This window comes from Misgurnus anguillicaudatus, chromosome 9 (genome assembly GCF_027580225.2).
Source record: "Misgurnus anguillicaudatus chromosome 9, ASM2758022v2, whole genome shotgun sequence".
In the NCBI taxonomy this organism is placed as follows: domain Eukaryota; kingdom Metazoa; phylum Chordata; class Actinopteri; order Cypriniformes; family Cobitidae; genus Misgurnus; species Misgurnus anguillicaudatus.
This window is the reverse complement of record NC_073345.2, coordinates 2,446,744-2,472,004: the sequence shown is the minus strand read 5'-3', so window position 1 is coordinate 2,472,004 and position 25,261 is coordinate 2,446,744. Positions and strand designations below refer to the sequence as shown.

The 25,261-nt window shown below is 38.2% G+C and overlaps 2 protein-coding genes and 1 long non-coding RNA gene across 3 annotated transcripts in view; 1 reads left to right on the top strand and 2 right to left on the bottom strand.

The window, feature by feature from the left end:
* Positions 1-25,261, top strand: part of LOC129423731 (solute carrier family 22 member 4) — a 111,143-nt gene that overhangs the window by 26,342 nt on the left and 59,540 nt on the right. The window contains exon 2 of the mRNA XM_055180164.2: positions 10,236-10,339. Within this exon, the coding sequence (XP_055036139.2) occupies positions 10,236-10,339 (104 nt within the window). The remainder of the gene's footprint in view (positions 1-10,235; positions 10,340-25,261) is intronic.
* On the bottom strand, positions 494-10,192 carry LOC141366027 (uncharacterized). The gene is made up of 2 exons (XM_073871035.1): positions 4,596-10,192; positions 494-4,192 (listed from the first exon to the last, which is right to left on the bottom strand). Exons 1-2 carry the CDS (start codon positions 5,263-5,265, stop codon positions 3,759-3,761), a joined length of 1,104 nt encoding a protein of 367 aa, XP_073727136.1. The 5' UTR covers positions 5,266-10,192; the 3' UTR covers positions 494-3,758.
* LOC129423750 (uncharacterized) lies at positions 18,470-20,677 on the bottom strand. The gene is made up of 3 exons (XR_008637850.2): positions 19,355-20,677; positions 18,976-19,098; positions 18,470-18,852 (listed from the first exon to the last, which is right to left on the bottom strand). It is a non-coding gene; the product is annotated as an uncharacterized lncRNA (long non-coding RNA).

Here is a 25,261-nt window from a genome sequence, read left to right as displayed (position 1 = left end):
AGATGCTTCAGAAAGAGGAGCCATGTATACATATCCTGCTTCCAACTTTAGAACTGCACTGCAAAATATATTGCTTTCGTTCTGTAAAGCTGAGGCTGTGATAACCCTTATGAATGAGTTGTCCACAGGTAACAGACCAACCATCACAAGGGAAATGCAGCTCCCTAATGAGGAACTCTCAATTAGCCATGACAAAAATACCTTCATCCAAAGCCAGGGTAACTGAGGTCATTCTACAGAGATGTCAGGAAGTTCTTTTTTTGTGCAGCTGACTACATGATCTCCAAATTTCCATTTGGGGATGTGTTGCTTATGCATGCTGTTGTGGCAGACATAGAGAAGAGGCAGTTGAGGACAGCATCCTGAGGAACACATTGATGAGTCCTGGAGAGACATTGGCCAATTGAAGAGGGAGTGTCAGCAAATCTTCTCCAACGTTTCAACAGTTATCTTTGGAATATTGGTAATTTTCCACAGCAATGCTGATTGTGAGTGGGTTTTTAGTCTTGTGGGCAAAAACAAGACCAGTACAAAGACAGCATGGGCATTAATGTTGTAAGTGCTTTGGTGGCAAGAAAGGTGAGTTTGGCTGCAAAGGGAGCTGTTGGTCACATGGAAAATTTCAGTGATACTCTCCTTAGAAAGGCCAAGTCAGCAGGCTATGAGGCAAAAATATCAAGGAGAAGTGCCCCAGCTGCTAGGAGTGATGAATGACTGAAAATGGCATCTCATTTTCAGGCAAATATATTTGCTTGAAAGGACCTTCCAAGGTTGTTGTGAAAAATCATGCGTTATTAGATTTTATTATTAATTGGTTGTTTGATATCTCTCCAATGGACATAGAAGTTTTCAGTTATTTATAACGTCTGATGTCTATTTAAAAGACATAGAAAGCCCTTTATTTTTTATACAGTATTTTTTTACAGTTGTTATTTATAATGTTCCATGTATTTAAGTTCTGTTTAATTAATAGACATGTTTTTTTGTTTTTATATTGCCTTTTCAAAAAAAGAGTTCTTCATAGTCTACTTGTATGTTGAATAACTAGATATGGTGGTGAGTTGGAAGTATGTGCTAAGTAATAAGTTGTTATGAGTGAGAATGTGAACTTGATCAACACTGATCACCAAATGTGCCTGACCTCCCCTAGTGTCTAAAAATGACCCTCCCCCACATACACTAAGGGCGCACTCACACTATCAAAACCAAACCGCGCTCGGGCGCATTTGACCCCCAAAGCCTGGTTTGTTTGACAAGTGTGATCGCTCTGTTCCGCGCCCGGGCAGTTGCGCGACCACTCACCTTCATCTGCCGCCTTAAAAACCTTTTGATGTGCGCAGCGGGGTTACGTGAATGTCAGAGCTGCGCACGTGACATATCAACTAAGCAATATGATGAAATGAGAGAGGGCTGTCTGTAATCGCGCACAAAACGACTCTGAATAAAAAACACAGACTTATCATTGCGGTGGGTTCCAGTGTTAAGAGAGAGCTTTACTTCCTGCTTTTTTCAAAACAATCGCATCTTAATGACGAAAGCGCGCCCGGACTCGGATCGATAAAAAGTACAGTGTGAGTGCGTGCATTTGGGGGAGTAGGGAGGGGGGACAATCGCGCTGGGGCATGGTTTGGTTTGGATAATGTGAGTGCGCCCTAACTCCCCTTGAAATGGAATGGGCTTGACTACCACAGAAGCCACACTTGCTGCATTTGAGCTACCTAAATGTAAACCAGCACTAATAATATCTATAATAATGTTTACACAGCGTTCCAAATTATTATACACCATTTTTGTTTATTTTTCCTATACAGTCAGTAAATTTAGAAGTTTTATTTGACCCAAAACAGTTATATGACAGTGTGGATGTTATTCTATTTAAATTAAATACATTTGTCAAAATATACTTTAATTCTTTGAAAAATATGCAAAATATGCTGTTCCAAAATATTATGCAGAATGCACTTTAACCAAATTTATAATGATATAATGAATTAAATATGATCCAAAAACAGATGTCTGTCAAATGTGCTGCATGAACACAAAACAAACATTGTCCAAAAAACAAACACAATGTAAAATAAATAACATATTTACACAAGTTACATAATAATATATGAGAATATATTTGACATGACTTCAACTCTTCCAATCATTAAACTTGTAAGTACAAGTATAGTTTTTTTCTTTATTTCACTTAAAGATGCTAGAATTGCATCCCTAAGTTGATGTTTCGATTTATAGTGCTGTCTACCTCACAGATCTTTCATATAATGATGCACCACAGGCTCTTAAAGGGATAGTTCACTTTAAAATTAAAATTCTGTAATCATTTACTCATCCTCATGTTGTTCTAAACCTGTATGAACGAAGATATTTTGAGAAATGATTGTAAACACACAGCAGATAGTGTCTAGTGTCAGGGGAACACTAGACATGAGACTTGACAGACTAAAACACAGACATGATCCAACAAAACATGACATAATAAAAATAACAAACACGGGAGGGGGAAGGGGGAACAGAGCTCATGGGGGAAGGTCCAAAAGGGGTGAGACCTGGCAGGAAATGAGTCTTAGTTCCATGGGGTGTAGGCGAGGGCTGTGGACGAGAAATAGGGGCAGGCTTGGTGGCTTGGGTGTAGACACACAAAGGAGAGTTCCAGGGAGGACAAACTGAGGCAGGGCAGCGGCAGGGGTGACATGGAAACAAAATGAGGCAGGCAAGGGAGCTGGATGGGGCGAACCAGGGCTGACAAGGTATGGAAGAGAGTCCAGGGAAGACTTGGAGACGGAGGCTGATACAGATGGTGAGAAACAGGGTGTGCTGCAGCTGACAACAGGGGAGGTGAAACAGGGACCAAGACAAGCAGCGCTGCAGCTGGCAGTGGAGGCGAGACAGAGATCAAGACGGGGCGCTGCAGCCGACAAGAGAAACGAGAACAGGACAGAGACAGGGGGCTGTGCAGTGGGCTGCAGAGCCGAGACAGGGGCGCTGCAGCGAGCTAGGGGGTTGAGACATCATGATATCTGACAAACTATCAAAAACAAAATGCCCAGGAAAAGGTTAAGTGCAACTTGTGTCTCTTTAGTCAAGTCCAAAAAAAAGTTCTTTAGTAGGTACAGGGCTCCAGAGTACCTTTTTTTACTAGGAACACTGCAGCCCCTGCCTGAAAATGTTAGGAGTGCAAGCAGAACATTTAGGGGCACACCTTATATCAATAAATTATGTTTTATTAATGTAGTTCGGGAGGAGCACGTCAAATAAACCACTTAAGTACTTCCAGCTGTCTATAATCAGTAATCAACAAATACTCTAGTACCACCAGCTGTCCTCAATCAGTAACAGTGTTGTAGTCGAGTCACCAACTGTCGAGTCCGAGTCGAGTCTCGAGTCCCAGTGTTCGAGTCCGAGTCACCAAAGAAGAGTCCGAGTTAGGTCCAAGTCGAGTCACCATTATCAGAGTTCGAGTCCGAGTCTAGTCTCAAGTCCCCAGTGTTCGAGTCCGAGTCGAGTCTCGAGTCCCGTATTTGAGTCTGAGAGTGCCTACATGTCTCCACTCTGGGACCTTCAAAAAACTGATAAAATGTATTAAAGAGGTTCTAAATTAAACAAAAATGACACCACTGTCACGATTGCAAAGGGAGTTTATTTACTGATTTGACATATACACTTTACAACACCATCAAAAGCATGTGTTTACTTCTATTGTTGTGAACTTGTGATTCAGAACTAGCATAGAAAATTTACAAATTGCATGTTTAATCATGCGGCATTTTCATGTTGCATTTTAAAAGCATCAGATTTGAAAGCATGGTACTGCTCAATCTTGCACGGTGAGGCCTCATCAAAATGCCTCCATGGCTAAACACCCTTTCAATGGGTGCACTGGTGGCAGGAATACAGAATACCTGAGGGGCAAGCTGATAGAGGGCAGGGAACTTGACTTTGTGCTGCTGCCAAAACTCAAAGCATGGGACTGTGTCCTGCTCGGCGATCAGGTCAAGATATGCAGTCAACTGAGCATGGACAGACGGCTTGTTAGTCGAGGAGGGAGTCTTCCGATAGTGGGAGAACATTTTCAGCTTCTTCTGAGGAGCCTCAGGAGGAGATGCTGCAATATCACCTTCCCCTGGCTCTGTTGCAGCGGCTGATGATGGTAACTGCTGTTTCTCGCCTTCTGCTTTGATATACTCTGAAACAAAAGAACGCAGGAGAGGTATGGGTAACACGTTACATGATGGTTCATTAGTTAACATTAGTTAATGTATTAACTAACATAAACTAACAATGAACAATCCATTTGTTTCTGTATTTGTTCATCTTTATTAACGTTAATAAAAATACAAGTATTCATTGTTGTTTCCACATTAATATTAACAAGATTTTAATAAAGTATGAGTAAATGATGAAATTAACAAAGATTAATAAATACTTTATAAGTGCAGTTCCTTATTAGTTCATGCAAACCGTATTGTAAAGTGTTACCAAGGTATTTTATAAATATGTTTTTAAATAGGCTTACATAGTATATGTGGACATAAAACTCATAAAGGTTTTTAACTCACTTGTCTGCATAAAAAAAGGAAATTTCTCACCTTTAATTTGACTCTTTAGTTGCCCTTTAATGCTATTGTCCAGCTGCACATCATGTTCTAGCCACTGGAAACCAAATGCTGAGTCCAACACGGATGCTACAAAGTAGGCAATGGTGAAAGGAAATTTGGTGGGACCTCTTCCTTCTTCTGGCTCACATCCTGGCATCATCACTTCACTAAAGATCTCTGTAAACCTTGCTTTCATGGACTTCTCCAGAGCTCTCACCAGCGGCCCACAGTATCTGACTCTTTCTCTTACTTCCTGCAGATGACTGTGCAGAGTGAGGACACAGGGCACAACAACACTGACAGTGACAGTTTTCTCTCCCTGAGTCAGGTTGGTTGCCTCTAAGAATGGGTCGAGAACTTGCTTAAGCTGAGCATATTTTTGCTGTGAAAGGATTAGACTTTTGTGCCCCTCTGAGTCCAACACATATGCTAGCATTTGTATGTCAAAATTCACATATGCCTTCACTTGCTTCAAAGTAGAATTCCATCGCGTAGCATTTGCTGTTGGAATCGTTGCATCACCGAAGGTTGCTTCAAAGCAGTCTTTAAATGAGGTGCCACTGTGAAGGAGGTTGGCGGCACGGGACAGTTGGATAGGGTGCCTGACAGCCCACTGGCTTCTCTCAAACAGTGAATGTGTGAAGCACGACAGTCTCTGCATCTTACAGTTTTCATCCAAAGTAGCATTGACTGCCTCTTGGTCTTCTGGTGTCAGATCTTGCCAGATTTCATCCTCCTGCTCTGGCTCTGCAGCGTCATCTTCCTCTGGCAGAAATCAGGCCTGGAATGCTTTCCTCATATTGGATGCATTATCAGTGATGACAAAGTTGATCTTATTTTTAATTAGATATTCTTCAGCACAGCATTCAAACATCATTGCAATCTTTTCTCCGGTGTGTTTGCCATGGACTCTTTCACAGGTAAGAAGATATGACTGAAGGCTGAGTGCATGGTTTACCTCGGTCACTGTGTGCGCTGTCACTCCAAGGAATGAACGCATCTTACGATCACTCCAAATATCTGTAGTAACAGCAACACTCGATGCTTCAGCCAGCTGGCACTTCAATTCCTTTTGAATTTTTACCATTCCTGGAATGGTCACAGACGAGATAGTGGATCGTGCTATAGGCCTATACCGAGGGTCCAGGACATGAAGGACGTGCCTGAAGTCCTCATGGTCGACAATGGAGAGAGGCAAGCAACAGCTAATTATAAGATCTTTCACAAGGTTATCACTTATAGCCTTTTGACGTGGATGCTTGGAGTCATAGATCCCTTGTGGTCCAGTATGGAAAAATGATGTAATAGCACTCTGACCTGAAGCAGCTGGTGTCAAATGTGATGCAACGGAGGCACAGTATTGTTGGTACCTAGTGGAAGAAATTATATACTGTACAATTAAGCCAAATCAAGCAACATTTTCAGGCACTCTTTCTTACAGCTAGAAATGTATATGATATCACTAGAATTGTCTTTGACCTTAGTTAAAATCATTGTTAACTAGCTGTGGCACAAGTATATTTATTTAATCGTTTAATTATTTGTTTTATATATTTCTAATATATAAGTAACATTAAAGGATTAGTTTACCTCAAAATTAAAATTTCCTAATAATTTACTCACCCTGATGTCATCTAAGATATCCATGTCTTTCTTCAGTGGAAAAGATTATACGTTTTTGAGGAAACAAGAACAAACTGAGTTGGCATTTTAGTCCATTAAGAAAACATCCTGAAATTATTTTCTTTTAAAAAACAATTTATTTTCCACTGAAGAAAAAAAAGATCCTGGATGGCAGTGGGAGGAGTACATGATAAGGAAATTTCCATTTTTGTGTGAACTAATCCTTTAACACTGTATTACAGAATTACACTCAGCGAAAAAAGAAACCTGCATTTTACAGGACACTGTACAGGATACTTAAAACGTAAAAATCAATACGATATGCAGAGAGAGAGAGAGAGAGAGAGAGTGTGTGACCGAATGATTTAACTTGTGTGTGTGTGTGTGTGTGTGTGTGTGTGTGTGTGTGTGTGTGTGTATGTGTAAACCCCTGGTCAGAGCCTGACTCCACCCACTGGCAATATTTGAAAAATGCAAGAAAAGTGGTAAGCTTGAACCTGCTTACGTGACGAGTCATTTTTTAGACCCAACATCCAATAAGAAAATTCAACTGCAGTAGCCACCGTTCAACCTGAAGAGGGCAGCACTCAGACGTTTTTACAACACATTATATCAATCCAAATGTCAAAAAACACTAAAATCAATGAACAGCACTAATAAACCATCATTCTTACAGATCAGTAACTAAAAAAAGTTGGATTAGGGTTTAGTTACTCTTTAAGTTATCAACAGACAAAAAATGCTGTAATCTGAACCAGACATACATTAACCCTAGCTTCTTCTGTTTGTTATACGTTATATGCATTCGTCAATAAAATTTTTTGAAAAAAGCAAACCTTAGGCAATGGAAAGCATTTTACTTACTATTCTGGTTGCATCCGTGAAAGGTGTCTGTTAAAGTTTGAGGTTGTCCCAGTCTTTTCCTCAATTGTGCGATTACACACACAACATTTAGCGCTGCTCTTTCCAGCATTAGAAGCAAAATTCGCGTAGGCGAACTTCACGATCCGGGGCACGTCTTTCTGCATTTTACAAATCTGAACATTTAGCCTGCGAATCATGCGTCATGCATTGCACGAGCGTAAAAGTGAGTGACGTCAGTGAGTGTGTCGTCAAGCAAAGAGAGCGAGAGGTAGCAGTGTCTGTGAAGGGAGATCGCGACCGGTCTTGGGCACGAAACAGGAGAAGTGTAACACATTATATAATTTTGTATAAGATATTCAGTCAAAAACAAAGTGATGAATGCTCAAGTCCGATTGTATATATCCTCGAGTCCAAGTACGAGTCATCAATCCGCGAGTCCAAGTCGAGTCACAAGTCCAGAGAATGGATTCTCGAGTCGGACTCGAGTCCAAAGAATAGTGACTCGAGTCAGACTCGAGTCCGAGTCCAGGACTCGAGTACTCCATCACTGATCAGTAATCATCATATCTACCCAATCAGCACAAAGGCAAGCCATATATAAGTCACAGTTTAACTCTCCAAAGATCCTCTGCAGTCTTCAGAATCCCTCCACCACCCCATCTCCTCTCACTCATCAAGTTCATTCCTAAACCGGGGGGGGGGGGGTACTCTGCGTTCGGGCCCATTTCCGAGCTCAGAGCCCTCTACCTGGAAAGCACGCAAAATATGTTTACTAATTTAATCTATACAACTTATTTGTAAGTGTGATTTTGTGAAATGCAATTATTCACCATTCCCCCAAAATAACTGCATTACTAACAATTACTTTGATAATAAATAGACTTAACTCTATATGCAGAAGTGATTCTATTGAACCTAATACTGAAATATGTTAAGGAAATTCCAGATTTTAGCTCAAAAGGTAATAATAAGTATAATAACTATAATTAAGTATACACATTTATAGGTTTTACCAGATTTAGCAGAATTAATAATACCAATTAATTAACTTAATTAAATTAACTAAAAAACGTTACTTCTGTGGCCTTCAGAAAATTACTTTCTTACTGATATACAGTACTACTTTAAAACAAAGTACCAGGATCAGGCAGTTTGAGTCACATTCATTTGTGAGCATTGAACACAGAATGTCATATTATTTTTTAATACTTTAGCCGATCGCACTCTCTGTAATTTCTTTGTTGTGAGCCGAGGACGTACACTCATAATGCAAATGCAGTTAAAACTGAAGCTCACCTGCTTGAATTCTAATGAATCCAGTCGATGCATTTAGTTTGTTTCCTCCTTTCATCACGACACTTCGCTCATTCTCTCGGTGATCTGCTTTAAATCTGAAGTATTTCAGTACGTGAGTTACGCGACTCAGAACATCTTTCAAATATTTTGTGGAGTTCAATGATCCTTTATTAGCGTGTTGCTACTCGCGTCTTCTTGTTCCATCTATGAAAAGTTTCCAACTGACAACCTGTCAAATGGCACATCAGTTCCCGGTTGGTTCCGAAGATCCAGTACTTTTGACAACCCTACTAGTAAGATACGTTCCCATAGCGTCAGCAACTGATGCAATGCTTGTTTTCCTTATCTCAGGGAGCCAGGGTTACGTGAGTAAGTTTATTGATATCCAAACATCCATCCATCCATGATTAAGGTGACCACCCATTCCACTTTGCATTGTACTGCACAGCCTTTTGAACCGCATGTTGCATATATGAGAAATGTCCCGCATTATTATCATGTTAAAAAAACATGCATGCATGCCTTTTAAAACATCTTAATGTAGTGCAAAGTCGTTCACACTGTGTTCGAGTTCACAATTGATATTGTATTTACAGTTATCATTTTGATTAAAGGATTTTACATTTATTTCATTATCATTGTACACTTAGGGCAAGATTTACTAACAGCTTGCACCAGCGCAAACCATCATTTTGGCGTTAAATAAGGATTGTTGGGATTTACTGAAGACGTGCAGTGGATAATTAGTGCTCAAAAGGTGTGGTCTAGTTATTTATGTGACAGACCTTATTGCATATGCATTTCTAGTAGTTTCCCTTTCTGACAAAAATTTATGGGAGGAGATTATTTAAATGATTCACGCAACGCGATTTATTAATGTTTACGTGTGTGTTATGACTGGTATTTGTGCCATTATTTAACGCCAAAAAAGCATGTCTTAAATAATTATGCGCTTTCAATGGCTGCAAATGTTACTAAAAGAGGCATCACAGAGATTAGAGACCACATGATACAAGAAGGAGGATTGTTTATTTGGAATGCCAGAAAAATATTGTTTGCCAAGCCATGTTATTTTTTATTTGCTGAAGTAAAGAAGAGTGACTAGGAAAAGTCACACAATACCAGACATTTCAAAACTTCTTGTAAACCTTATTTTTTTTGTCCTCCAGTTAATTTTAGTGTACTATAGGTTCGTTAGCTGGGATTACACACCCCACATTTTCTGCTGCAATGTCTGTGGTGTCAGCTCTGCTTATTTGCAACTCTGAACTAATTTTCGCTGCTCTTTGTAGATTGCGTTGGTCATTATGTAAATCAGCTGTTGCGCCTGTGTTATTTAATATATTTAAGATATTACCACTCCCATCAGTGATTTTTTGGAATTGCGCTCACACGCTAAATTGCCCCATTTAGTAAATCTGGCCCTTGATGGCTTATTTGTAACACTGTCTTACATCAAAGCCTGTTGTGGGAAAATGTTTTCCAGCCTAGCGAACAGTTACTCGATGTTGCTGACATGTTTCAAAAAAGTAAATGACTTACCCAAGTCAAAAATTTTAAATAAATACATGAATAAATAAAAATTTGTACTGACAAAACCCTCTTTGTTCCGTACTGTAACAAAAACACATAAAAACTTATCAGAAATATGCAGGAGATCATCTTCTGATAAGGTTATAGATAAATGTATGTGACCTTAAGGTGTAGTGCTTGATTTTGGATAGGCCATGTTTTATTAGGTCTGTACTGAAATGATTTGGAGTAATTCATTTTACAACAGATGTAGTGATTTAAAGATGTATGTGTGTGTGTTATTTATGCATGTTTTTTTTGTTTGTGAAATCACAGTGGGATTTGGTGTGTTCAGATGACTGGAAAGCTCCACTGACCACATCAATCTTTTTCTTTGGAGTTTTGGTGGGTTCTGTGATCTCTGGACAGTTGTCTGACAGGTTAGAAAACATACAACCTTTTGATTAATGATTTATTTAGAAGTCTAAAGATCCCATTTGACACGTTTGAAATGATAAAGCCTAGTTAGACATTATTAAAGACAGTATAAAGTATGTATAAGGGTCAATGACATGACATGCTAATTTTTGTGTCCAGGGGCATTATTTACTTGAAAAATTACTTGATACATTTATCAAAAGGTCACTTTATTCTATAAACACTATAAGGCCATTTCCCGGACAAGGCTTATCCTAGTCCCAGACTAAAATGTTTGATCTGCCTTAATTTAAAAACATTTTGAACTGATGTATCTGATCTTGTCCCCTTTATATTTTAAATACATTTTTTGTTTTTGTTTTAATAATAAATATTAATTTGTGTTTTGGCATTTCAGACTTGTAAAATGGCAGACGGGGCAACTGTTTGTACAAATTAGCAGTTTAAGACAACTATTTAAATGGTGTTTAAATTGTTACAAATTTAAAATAAAATAAAATATTTTGGCATTTGTTTATGTTAAAAAAACCTTTCCTACAAATTTTAATTCACAAATATCAGTAGCTGTTGGATTAATTGAAAAACTTTTGTCCAACAATTTGGATGTATTTACTGTAAATGTAAGGGTACAACCACATTTATGGGCCTTTTATGAAGTTACGGTATAAACCGTAAACATGATATCACATCATTCAGAGGACCCCGCGTGATCCTTATGGCTGATTTCTCTGAAATACTGAAAAACAGCTACTTTTTAAAACTAGGAAAATGCCATTTTTATAAAAAAAAAAACATTGGTAACAATTTACAATAAGGTTGAATTTGTTAAAAGTTAGGTAATACATTAGCCTACACTCTAAAAAAGGATGTAATTTTTTTGTACTATTGTGTTACTTTTTTGTAAAATGTGTTGTTCCAATGTGTGTATTCTGGGAACGCATTAAGGCTACATTTACACATAGCCGGGTATTTTGAGAAACTAATACTTTCCCGCCTCCGTTTTCAATAATAACATCGTGCACACAACATCGTTTTAAAAAAAACTTTCCATTTACATCAACCCGCATAAATACGCCGTCAAGCGGCATAATAACTATGCCAAACCTGTGGGAGGCAGTGTAGGAAGGGGAATACAGCCATGCAAGCCAATCAAAATCGTCAGAATCGACACCAACGAAGAACACGAGCGACTTCCTGTTCCTTTCATAACAGCAAACATGATAAACCTGGCTGAATCCCAATCCGCCTACTTCCATACTATATAGTACGCAAAGTAGCGCTTTTTACATACTATATAGTATGGAAGTAGGCGGTTTGGGATTCAGCCACAGATTGATCAGTAGCCAAACAAACTGTAAGGACGCTCTCATGACGTTAAACATTTTCTGGCGCAAAATGTGACTTTTAAGAACCTAAAACCCCGTTTCTCCCAGTTGACACGGCAACACATAACCGGGGTAATCAGAAATATCCACTTTGGCCGGAGGTTTTAGAAATAATCGTTTTCTGTAATAAAAACGCGGTTTTCGTGTAAATGACAGGCCAAACCGCAGGGAAATATATGCGTCTTTCCTTCGTGTAAACGGGGTATTAGTGTTTTGTCCCTTAACTAAAACTGATGTGTTGTTTTTAACACATCCGTTCTAAGAGTGTACATGAACTATCATAACAACATTTTTTTTATCTTAGTTCATGTTAATTTCAGCATTTACTAATACATTTTTTTTAAGTCAAATGTTGTAGCTGTTAACATTAGTTATAATACACCATGTAACATCAATAACTATATTGGCATTATATAATAGTGCTGCCACTAACGACTAATTTTCTAACGACTAATCTTTTGACTAATTTTTCGAATAGTCGACTATTCTAAACGACTAATAAAAAAAAAACTCAAGTGTTTGTTATTTCATTGTGTCCATTTTATTTTGAACCCACCGGCGTCATAAACAATATGAATAACTTAAATGTTACCAAATAAAAAATTACAATGTAAACAATATAAATAATAATAAAAACTTCCAGTGCAAAGTAGATGCTTAACAGAAATATGAAATGTTTCACTTCTACTCTTTGATCTTATATTGCATTTTAACACAACTGAATGCTATTTTACATATTATCTGTTCTGTTGTAGCCTATAAAATAGTGACTAAACATGACCCATCACCTCGTTTTTTATCCAACCAGCTCCTTTAACTGCTGCTAAAATCCTGATTTAGATATGCAAAAATCACCATACATTTACATTGTAGCTTTACTGCTGTTGCTCTTCTCATAATTGTTGTTGTGTTTTGAGCCATTTCTTGATTTTAAATGCGAGTGATATAGCGCAGACAATTCGGTGCAAATTCAGAAATATAAGAGATTACACTGTTGTTGTTACATAGACTATAGAACACGGCATACAGCATCATAGGGAGGGAGAAAGCTCGCACACAGACTCACACTACTGCTAATCTTTCTTCAAGTCATGTTAACTCGATCAGTCGTCTTTGTCAGATACATCTGTGAATGTTGACGTTTACGCAAAAAAGAAAGTACATTAAAAACACTGCCACCTTTTCACTGTCACGTAAGAGAGAGGCGCGCGCGGTCGAGGCGCTGCAAGCAACATGAGTGATAGAGAGAGAGAGAGAGAGAGAGAGAGAGAGAGACGCGCTGAACACTCGCAACAATGAATTGAGCCGTTTAAAATAGTAAAATAAAAATGTATATGGGAATCATGAAAAATCGATTTGTTGCGTCCAGTGTTGATTACGTGGCGGAATCACGAGCAAACACTGATAGCCTTTAACATCCAAAGACAGAGTCATTGTACTTCTCAAAAGAGTTAATAAAACAGTACTGACTAGCTCGCCGTTTCATTAATAATCATATAACAGTTACTTACGTTGTCCTATTCTCTGTGGGTGTATCGTCAATAACTCCCGAGTGTTTTCGTTTGAGATGCTCGTGCATTGTCGTTGTGCTCCCGTGATAAGCCAGCGACGTTTGGCACGGTGTAACAGAACACTCTTTTATCACAACTTGGCTTAAAATACTTTCATACTTCGGAAGCTTTCCGACTCATAATTCCATAGACTCACCTGCCACCGCCAATTTTTCAAAATTAAAGCAGTGAAGGCAGGGGGAGAGGGAAGAAAGATGATAGCGTAGCAGATTAACCAGCAGGGCGCGCACAGCGCACAGACTGGTGTGGAGGTGAATTACATTGAGCCATTTGAGACATGAGACAGAATTACAGTGGGCCGTTTGAGACAAAAAAAAATAAATATGTGACTCCTCGACTAAAAAAATTGCCGTCGACAAATTTTCATCGTCGATTACGTCGACTATTCGCAGCAGCACTATTATATAACATTAACAAGAGTTAGTAATTGCTGAAAAGTATATTGTTCATTGTTTGTTGATGTAAGTTAATGCTTTTCCAAATATTTACTAATACAACCTTATTGTAAAGTGTTACCAAATCTTTTAATTGTAATAGAAAAATACATTTTTAAACTTTGTATCAGAGGCAAAAGTTTATACCTGCATCCAAGCAAAAGCATATATTTAATGTTAAAATTAGGTGCATCAACCAGGAAGTGAAAGGGTGCATCTGCAATATTTAAGCGATCATGTGTTATTGTTATACATTTTTTTAATCATTTTTTTATGTTAAAGTTGTTTAAAGGAACAAGCCCAGATTTTGGGAGTTTAGCTTGTTCACTGTATCCCCCAGAGTTAGATGGGTCCATGCATACCTTTCTCATCTCCGTGCGTGCTGCAACTCTGTCTGACGCAGCCCCCGCCAGCTTAGCCCAGCACAAAGTCTGGAAGTGAATGGCTCCAGCTAGCAAACTGCTCCCAATAAGTGACAAAACAATGCGAACATTTTCCTATTTATGTGTTGTGATTTGTATAGTCACACCGTGTACAAATAACAAGGTGGTATGAGAGACAGCGATCTTTTAACAGTGTACATGCTGGGAACTATATTCTCTGAAGACGAAGCACTGCTACTTGGGCAGAGTGATTTGCACAACTCTGACCGAACTCTCTGCTCCTCACCAGGGGCTTCTTGCCTGCTGTGAGCAAATCACTCCGCCCAAGTAGCAGTGCTTCGTCTAAACTCAGTGCTTCGTGTTAAACTAATGTGTAGTTTAACATCGATTTGTTTGAATTAAATCGGTGTCATCTTTAACATCCGCCAACGCTCACCTCTGGGCTCCCGTAGTTCCGAGTGGGCTCAGCCCTCCCCCCACACGTTTGCCATAGGGATGCACAAACAACATGGCACATTGTCATCTGTAATTTGGAATTGGTTCGGTTTTGCTGCGTCAGACGCTAAACAAACAACACCCCGCTGCAAAGTGTGTTAGAAGTCTGTTGCTAGCAAAGGTACGACCAATTTACTGCAGCACCTTGAACAGAGGCATGCTGTCGAGTGGGAGAGATGTTGCACCCTGCGAAATGAAAAAGACAGCGACAGCACAAGCACACATGCCAAATAACAGCCTACTGTCTAGAAACATTTACAAACTGTATCCAGTAACGTTAGTGATGCGCGGGTTGTCCCGTAACCCGCGGGTCCGGTAAAGATGTCACTTTATTGCGAAGCGGGTCATTAAAAACTTAATTAAAAAAACATGTATGTTGCGTGCAATACCCTATAGTCTTTATTAAATATTTGGGAATATTTATTTTCATATTTCATTAGGTTCTTTGGTAAGGTTAAATTACGTAGCAACATATCTTGATATCCTTAAACCTTTGGCCTCCCACTGCCAGCCAAAAAATAAAATAAACGTGAAGATGAAAGACGAGGTGCGGGAGAAATTACGGTCTGAATTTGTGTGACTAGATAATACAAACATTGCTTTGTAAATATTAAAAAAGTTTATTATTATAATTTGACAATTATGGTTTCTATGGTTCATAACTTAAGCGTATTGTTGCCAGTTTACATGGTGAAGTAATCTTTCATTTACATTACAAATAAAAAAATCAGTTTTTGAATTAATGTCAGTTTTTGAATGTTTTAATTTGACTCAGCATGTTCATTTTCATACCCATAATAGCGGCCATTCTCTTGATCTGATTTGTACATCAATGTCTGATAGCTGTTCTATTTCTTTCTCTGACACTGGTGTCTCTGATCATAAACTCCTTGATTTTAGTTTAAGTCTGCCTATACATAAGAAATGCCTTAAAACTGTTATTTCATACCGCAATCTAAAAGCTATTGATACTGAATCATTCTGTAGCTCTATTGTTTCTTCGAACCCCTCCAATGTCTTAATATTTCCTCTGCCTCCGCGATATTATCTACATACCACTCAACAATTTCTGATATCTTACAGCAGCATGCCCCTATTAAGACTAGGCGTGTCCCTACCACCCACTCCTCTCCTTGGTATACCACTGAGCTTCGTATCCTTAAGGCTACTCTTTACAGGAAAACCGGTCTTACTGACATTATTTAGCTTTTCTGGATCATCTCAAAATGTACAAATCTGCTCTCATCTCAGCTTGCTCTAGTTTTGTCTCTGCCACAATTAACAAATCAAGTAATAGGCCAAAAGCATTATTCAACACAATAAATAAACTTACTAAACCTCCACCTCAAGACTCCCTAGCTTCTAATGAGCTCTGCTGTTTTTTTATGAATTATCTGCTTGGAAAGACCGATGCCTTCCACCAATGCTTCTCTGCTGATACAATGCTCAACCATCCACCAAATCTATCCAGTCAAAATATGTCCAGCTTTTCTCTGACAGACCCCTCAGTTTTATCTAATTACCGTCCAATTTCAAATCTACCATTCGTAGCTAAATTGCTGGAAAGCACTGTAGCCTTCCAACTTCAATCTTTTCTGGCTGAAAATAATCTTCTCGATCCCTTTCAATCTGGTTTTCGCCCCCTCCATAGTACTGAAACTGCACTGGTAAAGGTAGTGAATGATCTACTGACTTCCATTCAAAATAGTGGAACAAAGCGGCGTTTTTACACAGCCGGCGGGCGTAAATAACTTATGAAATCACTCAGATTAAACATGTTGAGTAATTATCTGTCCACCCTGCCTGCCATAGAGCGCGAAAGATACATTAACACATTTAATTTGGTCAATATAAAAACATGTCCCTTTCGTTCTCCCAGCGTCAAATTTGTGTAGCAACGCTGAGCATCACTAAGGCTAGTTGTATGGCTGGACGGAAAAGTGCACTCAGTACTCTAAATATAAAGACATAATATATAAATACGAAGTAACTTTCAAATACGAAGTAAAATCATTCACTTGCTTCCCTGCAGACTCGATGAGGTACGAGTAAATGTCCGGGTAAGACACCTCTGGCCAATAGGGAGCGTTGTTGCACGGATTTGACGCTGGGAGAATGAAAGGGACATGTTTTTATATTGACCAAATTAAATGTGTTAATGTATCATTCGCGCTCTATGGGAAGCAGGGTGGACAGATAATTACTCAACATGTTTGATCTGGGTGATTTCGTGGGTTGTTTGCGCCTGCCGGCTGTGTACGAGCGTTGCTTGTCCTGCTGTTTTGAATGGAAGTCAATGGGAGGTCTAGTCTTTTTTCCCCCAAGAGTGGGTGTGAACCTGTTCAGAGACATTCTATGACGTTGCGCCGGTTGTGCTTATACTCTATCTGCACACCCACCCTACATCCCCAAATTGACAAAATTTCAGCTTGTGTAAAGGATATAAAAGATTGGCTTAATTCAAATTTTCTGAAACTGAACATGGATAAAACTGAGATCATTTTTATTGGAACTCCGTCACTAACCAACAATATTTCTTCAAATTTCACCTGTGAAATTGCTGGTTCTCACATCAAAATATTCAATACTGTTAAAAACCTAGGTGTAATCATTGACTCCATACTTTCCTTTCAGTCCCATATTAGTTCCATTGCAAAATCTGCATTTTTCACCTCCGTCGCATTGCCCAACTCCGTCCATTCATCAGTAATAAAGACACTGAAACCGTCATCCATGCATTTGTATCATCACACCTCAATTACTGCAATGCCCTTTTCATTGGTCTGCCTGTCAGCTCCATCTCCAGATTACAATTTACCAAAACTCATCTGCTAGATTACTCACTCACACTAAGCATTCTGCTCACATCACTCCAATTTTGAAAGATCTCCATTGGCTTCCGGTAGTCTATCGTATTAAATTTAAAATCCTACTGCTTACCTTTAAATCTTTGCATGGGTTGGCTCCCCCTTATCTCTGCAATATGCTTGTTCCCTGCACCCCAACTCGCTCACTACGTTCCTCTGACTCTATGCTTCTCATTATCCCTCGGTATCGCCTCTCTTCAGTGGGAGGCAGATTTTTCCCTACTATTGCACCCAAACTTTGGAATTCTCTTCCCCACTCTCCCTGCAGTGTAAATAATATAACTGAATATTAACGGCATGTGTTTGAAAGGTTACGCCCATGACTACGCGTGGGTTTTACGGTCCTGAGATTCACAGGCATGAACGTAAACAAGCAGTTATTTTCTCTATAAACGATGGTATCTGTATACTGCCTTACCACTTCGAGCTCCATCCAGAGAGTTCAGACAGCCGTTACGGTATAAACGATGTCTGTCAATGAACGTGATTGGATTTAACTTCTTTAGGTGTCTTGACAGAATGCGAAACGAAGATGAAAATGTGTTGCAAAGACATCCAAAAGGTAATTAAAATGTACTACATTACTGTGCAAACTATATGGAAACATCAAATGTAGCACGTAGAAAGTATTCATTGAAATGATGATAAAACTATTTCATTTGTTTGTTCTACATTATTTTACTATAGTAAACTTTATTATGAAAGACTGCTTACTTATAAGTGCTATGTTATTACTTATTAGGTTTTAAGGAGAATGCAACAGGTTCCAGGGCCCCTTACCTGCGTGATTCATCATCCAGGTTTCGCACAAATTGTCTAAATCCCTACACACAGAACATTTATTGTACCGACTATGGGCCTTTGAGTCGCAGGACACTAGAGTAAGTGTTTATAAGTTTTATTTCATTTTTAAACTAATAACACTAAAGTAGCATTATAGTAACAAAGTGCCCAAAAGAACAAAATATGTAACTTAAAGAAAATATAGTACTCAGTTAAAAGTTTTTTATTTATTATAAATATATATTTAGATGTTAAACAGTATACAAATAAACATACTTTAGTAACCATACTGTGCTCTTCTTTAAAAAAAATTATACAGCTATCTATACAGATAAATGGCATATCAAAGACGACACTATATGGTTATCAAACCTATCGTGTGTTGTTCTCCAGATATGCTTGGAGCTTCCTGATCAGACTGGTCAGTATGTTGGCTTCCGACGACCCCTACACTGAAGCACGTGAGATGGCATTCAATCAAGTCTTCGTTTGAAGGTCTCTCAAACTGTGATGCCAGGTCCATTGGAATCGGGGTTTCCTTCAGCTTATCTTCAAATACCTCATCGAAAAACAAGTCTGATCACGTCATCCACATAACTGTAAAAATATTGCAGTCAATAAATCTTTTGTTTTGATCATTTATTTCCCTGCTTTATACTTTACGTTTTTTAAGTATTTTTTATTTATAAATATATTTGAAATAAAAATATTACTGCTTACAGTATCTTGCTTGTGTTTTTACTGGCCTTGCAATGTATTTCCCCATTTAGACTTTGGAAACATAACTTCTCCTGCTTTTGTTACAGCTTGGTGACATTGTAATGGATGGCTGCAAGGTACAACCTGTAAAATATAAACAAGCAATACATTTATTGTAAAAATAAAACCTACTTTATTTAACACAGTTACTAAAATACCTGCACAGCATTCCAATAAATGGGAAAATCAATTTTTTGCTGTAAATCTGAGAATCAGGTGATGGAAACATTGTGAAACGACGCTACTGCCTGTGTTTCTATGATTATGCAGAGGGAAAAAAAACGTTGTCATCATCAGTTAAACATTTAAGACTGGTAAATACCTCATATATGTTACATACCTTTACTCCTCATATGCCAGTCTGACTTCTCGTACTGTGTGCCCACTGATGTTGCATGTTTGGCATTATACATCACGTCTACTGCTGCCTACAGTCAGAGGTGTAAAGTACTTGAGTAATTTTACTTGATTACTGTACTTAAGTATTATTTTTGGAGATTTTTACTTTACTTGAGTACAATTATAAATCAATACTTTTACTTAATTACATGTTTTAAAGAAAAAAAGTACTTTTTACTCCTTACAATTTTATTTACAGTCAAAAAGTACTTCTATTTTAGAGATCTGTTTTCCCTTGCTTTATCAAACCAATTGAATTGCGCTGATGGCCAGTTTAATTTAAATGTTATTTATTCTGGAGCCTTTGGGCCACACTAAGGAATTGGCCAACAGTCTAATCATCTAATGATGAAGATTTCTTCGCTTCTTTGAAACCGACAACACATGAAGTGTAACACGTTCCCTGCTGTTGGCAGCCTCTCTTTCAAGACTAATACCTTGTTCACACTGTCAGTTCAAATCTGATTTTGGTGCATATCTAATTTGACAGACTCACTGTCCACATTGTGTATCACAACTGTTCAGATCCAATCTGTGCGTCCTGTAGCCGTTTACCGGATTATCTGCACTGTTTTATGCCAAATGACGTCACACTGGCACGACAATCTGCCTCAACGTATGACGTGTTTCATGTGAAGTGACAGCATGACGTAACCGAAAAGCTACACAAATGCGATCAGGGCGGTCAGACTGAAATGGATTTCCGGAAATGCGTTTTGAAAAGGATTTCAAACCACCTCTGGATGCAGCCTGAAACGGATTAGAAAAAAACTGATTTCATGTGGTTTTTAGCCGTTCACACGTTGTGAATGTGATTGGATTTCTATTGGATATGCACCAAAATCGGATTTGGACCGACAGTGTGATCAATCGGCTGCCTGTGAGAGGCTTGATAGAACTTGAAATTTAAGTTAAATTCGAGGTTTTACAATTTTGAGTAGCATGTTGCATACTGAAATTCATTGTCATTGTCACGGATCTCCGCATTTTTCTTTGTCTGTACGGCCGACTTTCTTTTCCGTGTCGGGTTCACGTGTTGGTTGCTCAGTTGTTTTTGCTATTTTGTTTGCATTTTCGCCTGGGTTTGGGGCTAGAATGACTTTCTGTAACATAAAATGACATCCAAACCCAACTCCTAACCCTAACATCAGGCGACAATTGTCTGGAAAAAATTGTATAAACCAATAGTTAAAGTGACATCCTAACCCAAACCCCAAATCTAACCCCAAACCCACGCGAAAATGGTTTTAAAATGGGAGGAACGGTTGAGTGATCAGTGCATGGGACCGACGCGGAGAGGAAAGTCGGTGGTACACGCACACAGAGAAAATGCTGAGATCCGTGACAATGACACGAATAAATGGGCAAAAATTTCTGTAACTATATCACAGAACTTTGTGAGAACATGTTGGAAATTATTTAGTAGTCTTATAGTTTGATAATGAAATACAATTTAACACAAACAGTTAATACCATATGTGGTTCATTCACTTCATGTTTTTAGAGATTAAAAGCTTAAACATGAATCTCTCGTTTTCATTCTTCCTGTTACTTTTACTTTTTTAATACTCAAGTACAATTTTAATGTAGTACTTTTTTACTTTTACTCAAGTATAATTCTGGCCAGATACTTTTACTTTTAATTGAGTAAAATTTACACTCAGTACTTGAACTTTCAATTGAGTAACATTTTTAAGTACTTTTTACACCTCTGCCTACAGTGTAGAAGGATGTGTCCTGCTGCGAATCTAGGATATAGACAAATAAAACAAGCATGTATTCAGTCAAAAAGACATATTATAACAATAGGGTACAACGACTATAAATCGTTAGACTATTCATTAAAACGTTCATGTATTACATATTACATGCCCCAACATTAGCAACACACATGATGTGTTTACTTTGATTCAAAATCTAAGAAAGCTTCAAGTAAATACAACAGTAAAATACATATAAACAAATCATCTGTACTGAGAGTTTCTTGAGTTTGATCATGAGAACAAACTTTACCGATAACAGTTTAGCTGGTAACTTAGCAAGTTTGTAAACACATCTAAATCAACATCTAAAAATTAGTTAAAACGATGAAAACAAACAATAGTCTGCATAATTCAACATACACGTGTGTAAATATGGTACGTTTATGAAATACAGTATTACAACTAGGGATGTCCCGATCCGATCACTTGATCGGAAATCGGCCTTGATCATGTGGTTTCAGACTCGATCGGAATCGGACTTTACCTCCCGATCAGGACTCGGATACATTTGCAGGGTTTAAAATCCGCCGTTAAGGTCTCTCTCTGCTCCGCGCCAGTGTACGCACTGCGCTGGTGTATGTGAACTGATGGGAAGAGAATGACGTGTTTTCATTCATAGGCTTCACACTCGTGCGTGCGGGGAACCCACGACAGAACCGGGTTTTTACCGCTCATTTAAACGACGCGTTGATCGTTTTTGTCACCATGTGCTCAGACGCAGCTTCGTGTCTCACTCAGAACCTCAAGAACGCACATTTGTGCAGGATCATTTGACATTACTGTAGAGATGACAGATAGAGAGAGAGGTAAGAATGGTGCCCACGTCGAAAAAACTCAATAGAAGTCTAGAAACAAAGTATTAAAGTATGTATAGCCATGTCACTCATCTCATTACAATATGTTAACTATAACTGGATAAAACTTATTGTATAGTTTAATAAAATATTGTATTTTGATTATACAAATTAATTACGACCTAACTATAGGGATTTTTTTTAACTAACTGCTGCCCAGCTAAGGGAATCTCTATGGCTAATTTATAAGACATATTTCTGAATCAGTTTGTTTTTCTTGTTAATTGAGTCTTTTTGGGTAGTCTATCTTATGCCTAGAATTATTCAAGGAGGTTGATTCTTATAACTTCCTGCAAAGTTTGATAAATTGTGCATAATGACATGTGCACCAAATGCATATAGGGCTCTATAATAAATGCGAGGGATAGTTAGTTTGCCTCGGCTCGCTTGAAACGCTAGGGTGTGTGAGGTGCTGTACAGAAGTGGGCAATGCGCATGTTATTCACAATTTTTTTTAATTGTTTTGTTCAGTATTGCTGTTAACATTTTCCTTATCTTAAGAAAGACATTTGCTCTACAAGAGATTAAGTTAAGTGCACTAAAACTTAGACCTAAGCATTAAATACAGTACTTAGATTATAAATAGTTGGTTACTTCCAAGGAAAAAGTACAATGTTCCCCTTGTCATGCTGCTTGGTTGTTACTACTATGTGCAATAGTGTAATTATTTTATTTATGCTTAAATATTTATTTTTAATATTTTCAGCAGCACTGAATTTCTCAAATATTTGTCCTCTTTGTTAAATTTAGTATGTTCCTTTTTTAAATTGAGAGTTGTAACATTTGGTTTTATCATCATGTCATTTTTATAATGTAAACTGAATGAGCAAAAGCAGTATCGGCTCCAAATATCGGCTAAAGAAAATCGGCAGCCTGTATCGGTATCGGCACAAAAAAAAAAAATCCATATCGTTCGATCCCTACTCAGCGCACCCCCCCCCCCTCTCTCTCTCTCTGTCTCTCTCTCTCTCTCTCTCTCTCTCTCTCTCTCATGTGGCGTGCAGCGCCTCAACAGCGCGCGCCTCTCTTTCCCATGAAAGTGAAAAGGTGGCAAGATTTTTTTAATGTACGTTTCTCTGTATACTTTCTTTTTTGCATAAACGTCAACAATCACGGATGTTACCGTTCTCCACAATGTCAAATGACCCTGCTTGCACAAAGACACGCTTAAAGGGAAAAGCGCGTGTTTTCCGCAATTGCGCAGCGGGTACACTGGCAAGAGTAGAGCGAGACCTTCATCTTATGTGCCGGGCAGGGTTGTCATGCACCATTTTTTTTAAAGGGGCACAGTGTGCACAGCTCACAGAAATTTGTGCATACACAGACATCAAACGAAATATTATAGAGCTTTCAGTCTTTTCCATGGTATTACATTTCTAACAATCTGAGCGCCCCTGCCTTCATGCAAAAACCTCCAAAACAAAAGTGTTGACTAACTTTTATATCAAATAATATTCAATCGGAATAATGACATATTGGCATATTTACATCTGAAACGGCATGTTTTGTTTATTTACGTTTTGTTTAATGACTTGTTTAATTGTGTCATTAATGCATTTTGCAAAACAACTGCATTATCCTATGAAATTAATGTAATTTTAAATCCATAAAGTATATAAAATGTAGCTCCTCTTTTATATCCGCTTAGAAAAGCGCTACGTTTTATTTTGTACCACCAAACTTGCTCGTATAACTACTCGTCTTAAATAGGAAAAACATTGATGTGTTTGGTCACTTCTAACTTTATCTCTAAATGGTACCATTGAATGAATGGGGCTAAGCTAAATGCTATCGAAGCGTCGCAGCGCGCTCCAGCACTTACGTGCACACACACAGATGATAGAGGGATGTATCAACAATTCTTAGTTAAGGTAATAACATATTTTAATATTGAAAATGAGTAGACTATTCCTTTAAGATCGTATTCTATTTAACACATTATACAAATGTATTTTATTTTTTTACATAGTGCTTTTAATGTTCATTTTAATGAATACATTACTATTATTTAAATATAAAAATCTCATCTCATAAAAAATAAAAATCTCATTCTGTTTGGGGGGCCACTGGGGGGGCCAGTGACTTTTAAGTGTATTCTCTCAAATTTCCAGAAATGCCTGAAACAGATTAGGAAAAAAAATATTTTATGTGGTTTTGGCTGTTCACACGTTCTACATGTGATTGGATTTCAATTAGATATGCAACAAAATTGGATTTAATGTGTTAAGGTAATGTGATTGGTATACTTAGAGATATAATTGCAGATATATCCCTATAATAATTGCAGATATATATTTCTGAATAAAAATATTAGGCAAACGGTACTGATTTTCGTACAAAATGGTGCCCAACTGCGGGGCTCGATTTGTCTTTGATTTCCGACCAGAATCAACAGCAAATTGTGTCATCTAAATATGATTGCGAGTTACCTTGCCTAGGAAAGAGTTAAAATAATTAAAATCCCACGAGACCTCAAAGAATAGTTCGAAACAAAATATTTTACGACCCAGAAAGGGTTGTGTGCACGCCACGCACAATTTTATATAAACTGCCAGGAAGGAGGTTTATTAGGGCTTGAAAACGTACGGTTGCGTTAAGCTGTCAGGAGGGGCGCTTCTTAAAATGACAGAAAGAGCTCAGACCGTATTCTCGTGTGCACAAGAGGCGATCCTCGTGAACGAGAGGGTGCCGCTAAAAATGAGTAATTAGTGCTATGGCTCTCATTTAAAGATACATTAGGGGCTATAACATTCTCAGAAGCCGAAACAGAAGTAAGGAATAATTGACTCCGGGCCATTGAATTATAAGAAAATAATGCACACCAAGGTGGTAATGCGGCACGACGCAAAGCGGAGTGCCGTTACACCGCAGGTGTGCATTATTTTCAAATAATTCAAAGGACCGGAGTCAATTATTCCGCTTATACCACGGTTACCACAAACATTGCTCTGGTGCCTATTTTTAAGACATTTGAAAAATTAGGTGTGCGATTTACAGAAAAATAATCAACACCCATAGAACATTTCTCAGCCAATCAGAATGCATCATTCAACAGACCCGTGGTATAAGAATAAAAATAGTGACGTGCGTATATAGTGTATGAGTTTGGATGTCAAGTTTATTTTATCAACAGTGAACGAAGATGACTTAGGGACCATAAAAATATATGTTACGAATAACAAACTGTTAGAAAAAAGACAGGGAGAACCAGTAAATATGGATCCTGTTAGA

What these genes read in the sequence shown, in the direction of transcription:
- LOC141366027 (XM_073871035.1), bottom strand. Translation starts at nt 5,265, where the DNA reads ATGCAGAGACTGTCGTGCTTCACACATTCACTGTTTGAGAGAAGCCAG. An exon ending in ACTAAAGAGTCAAATTAAAG is followed by an intron (nt 4,193 to 4,595) that starts GTGAGAAATTTC and finishes CTTTTGTTTCAG; the next exon opens with AGTATATCAAAGCAGAAGGC.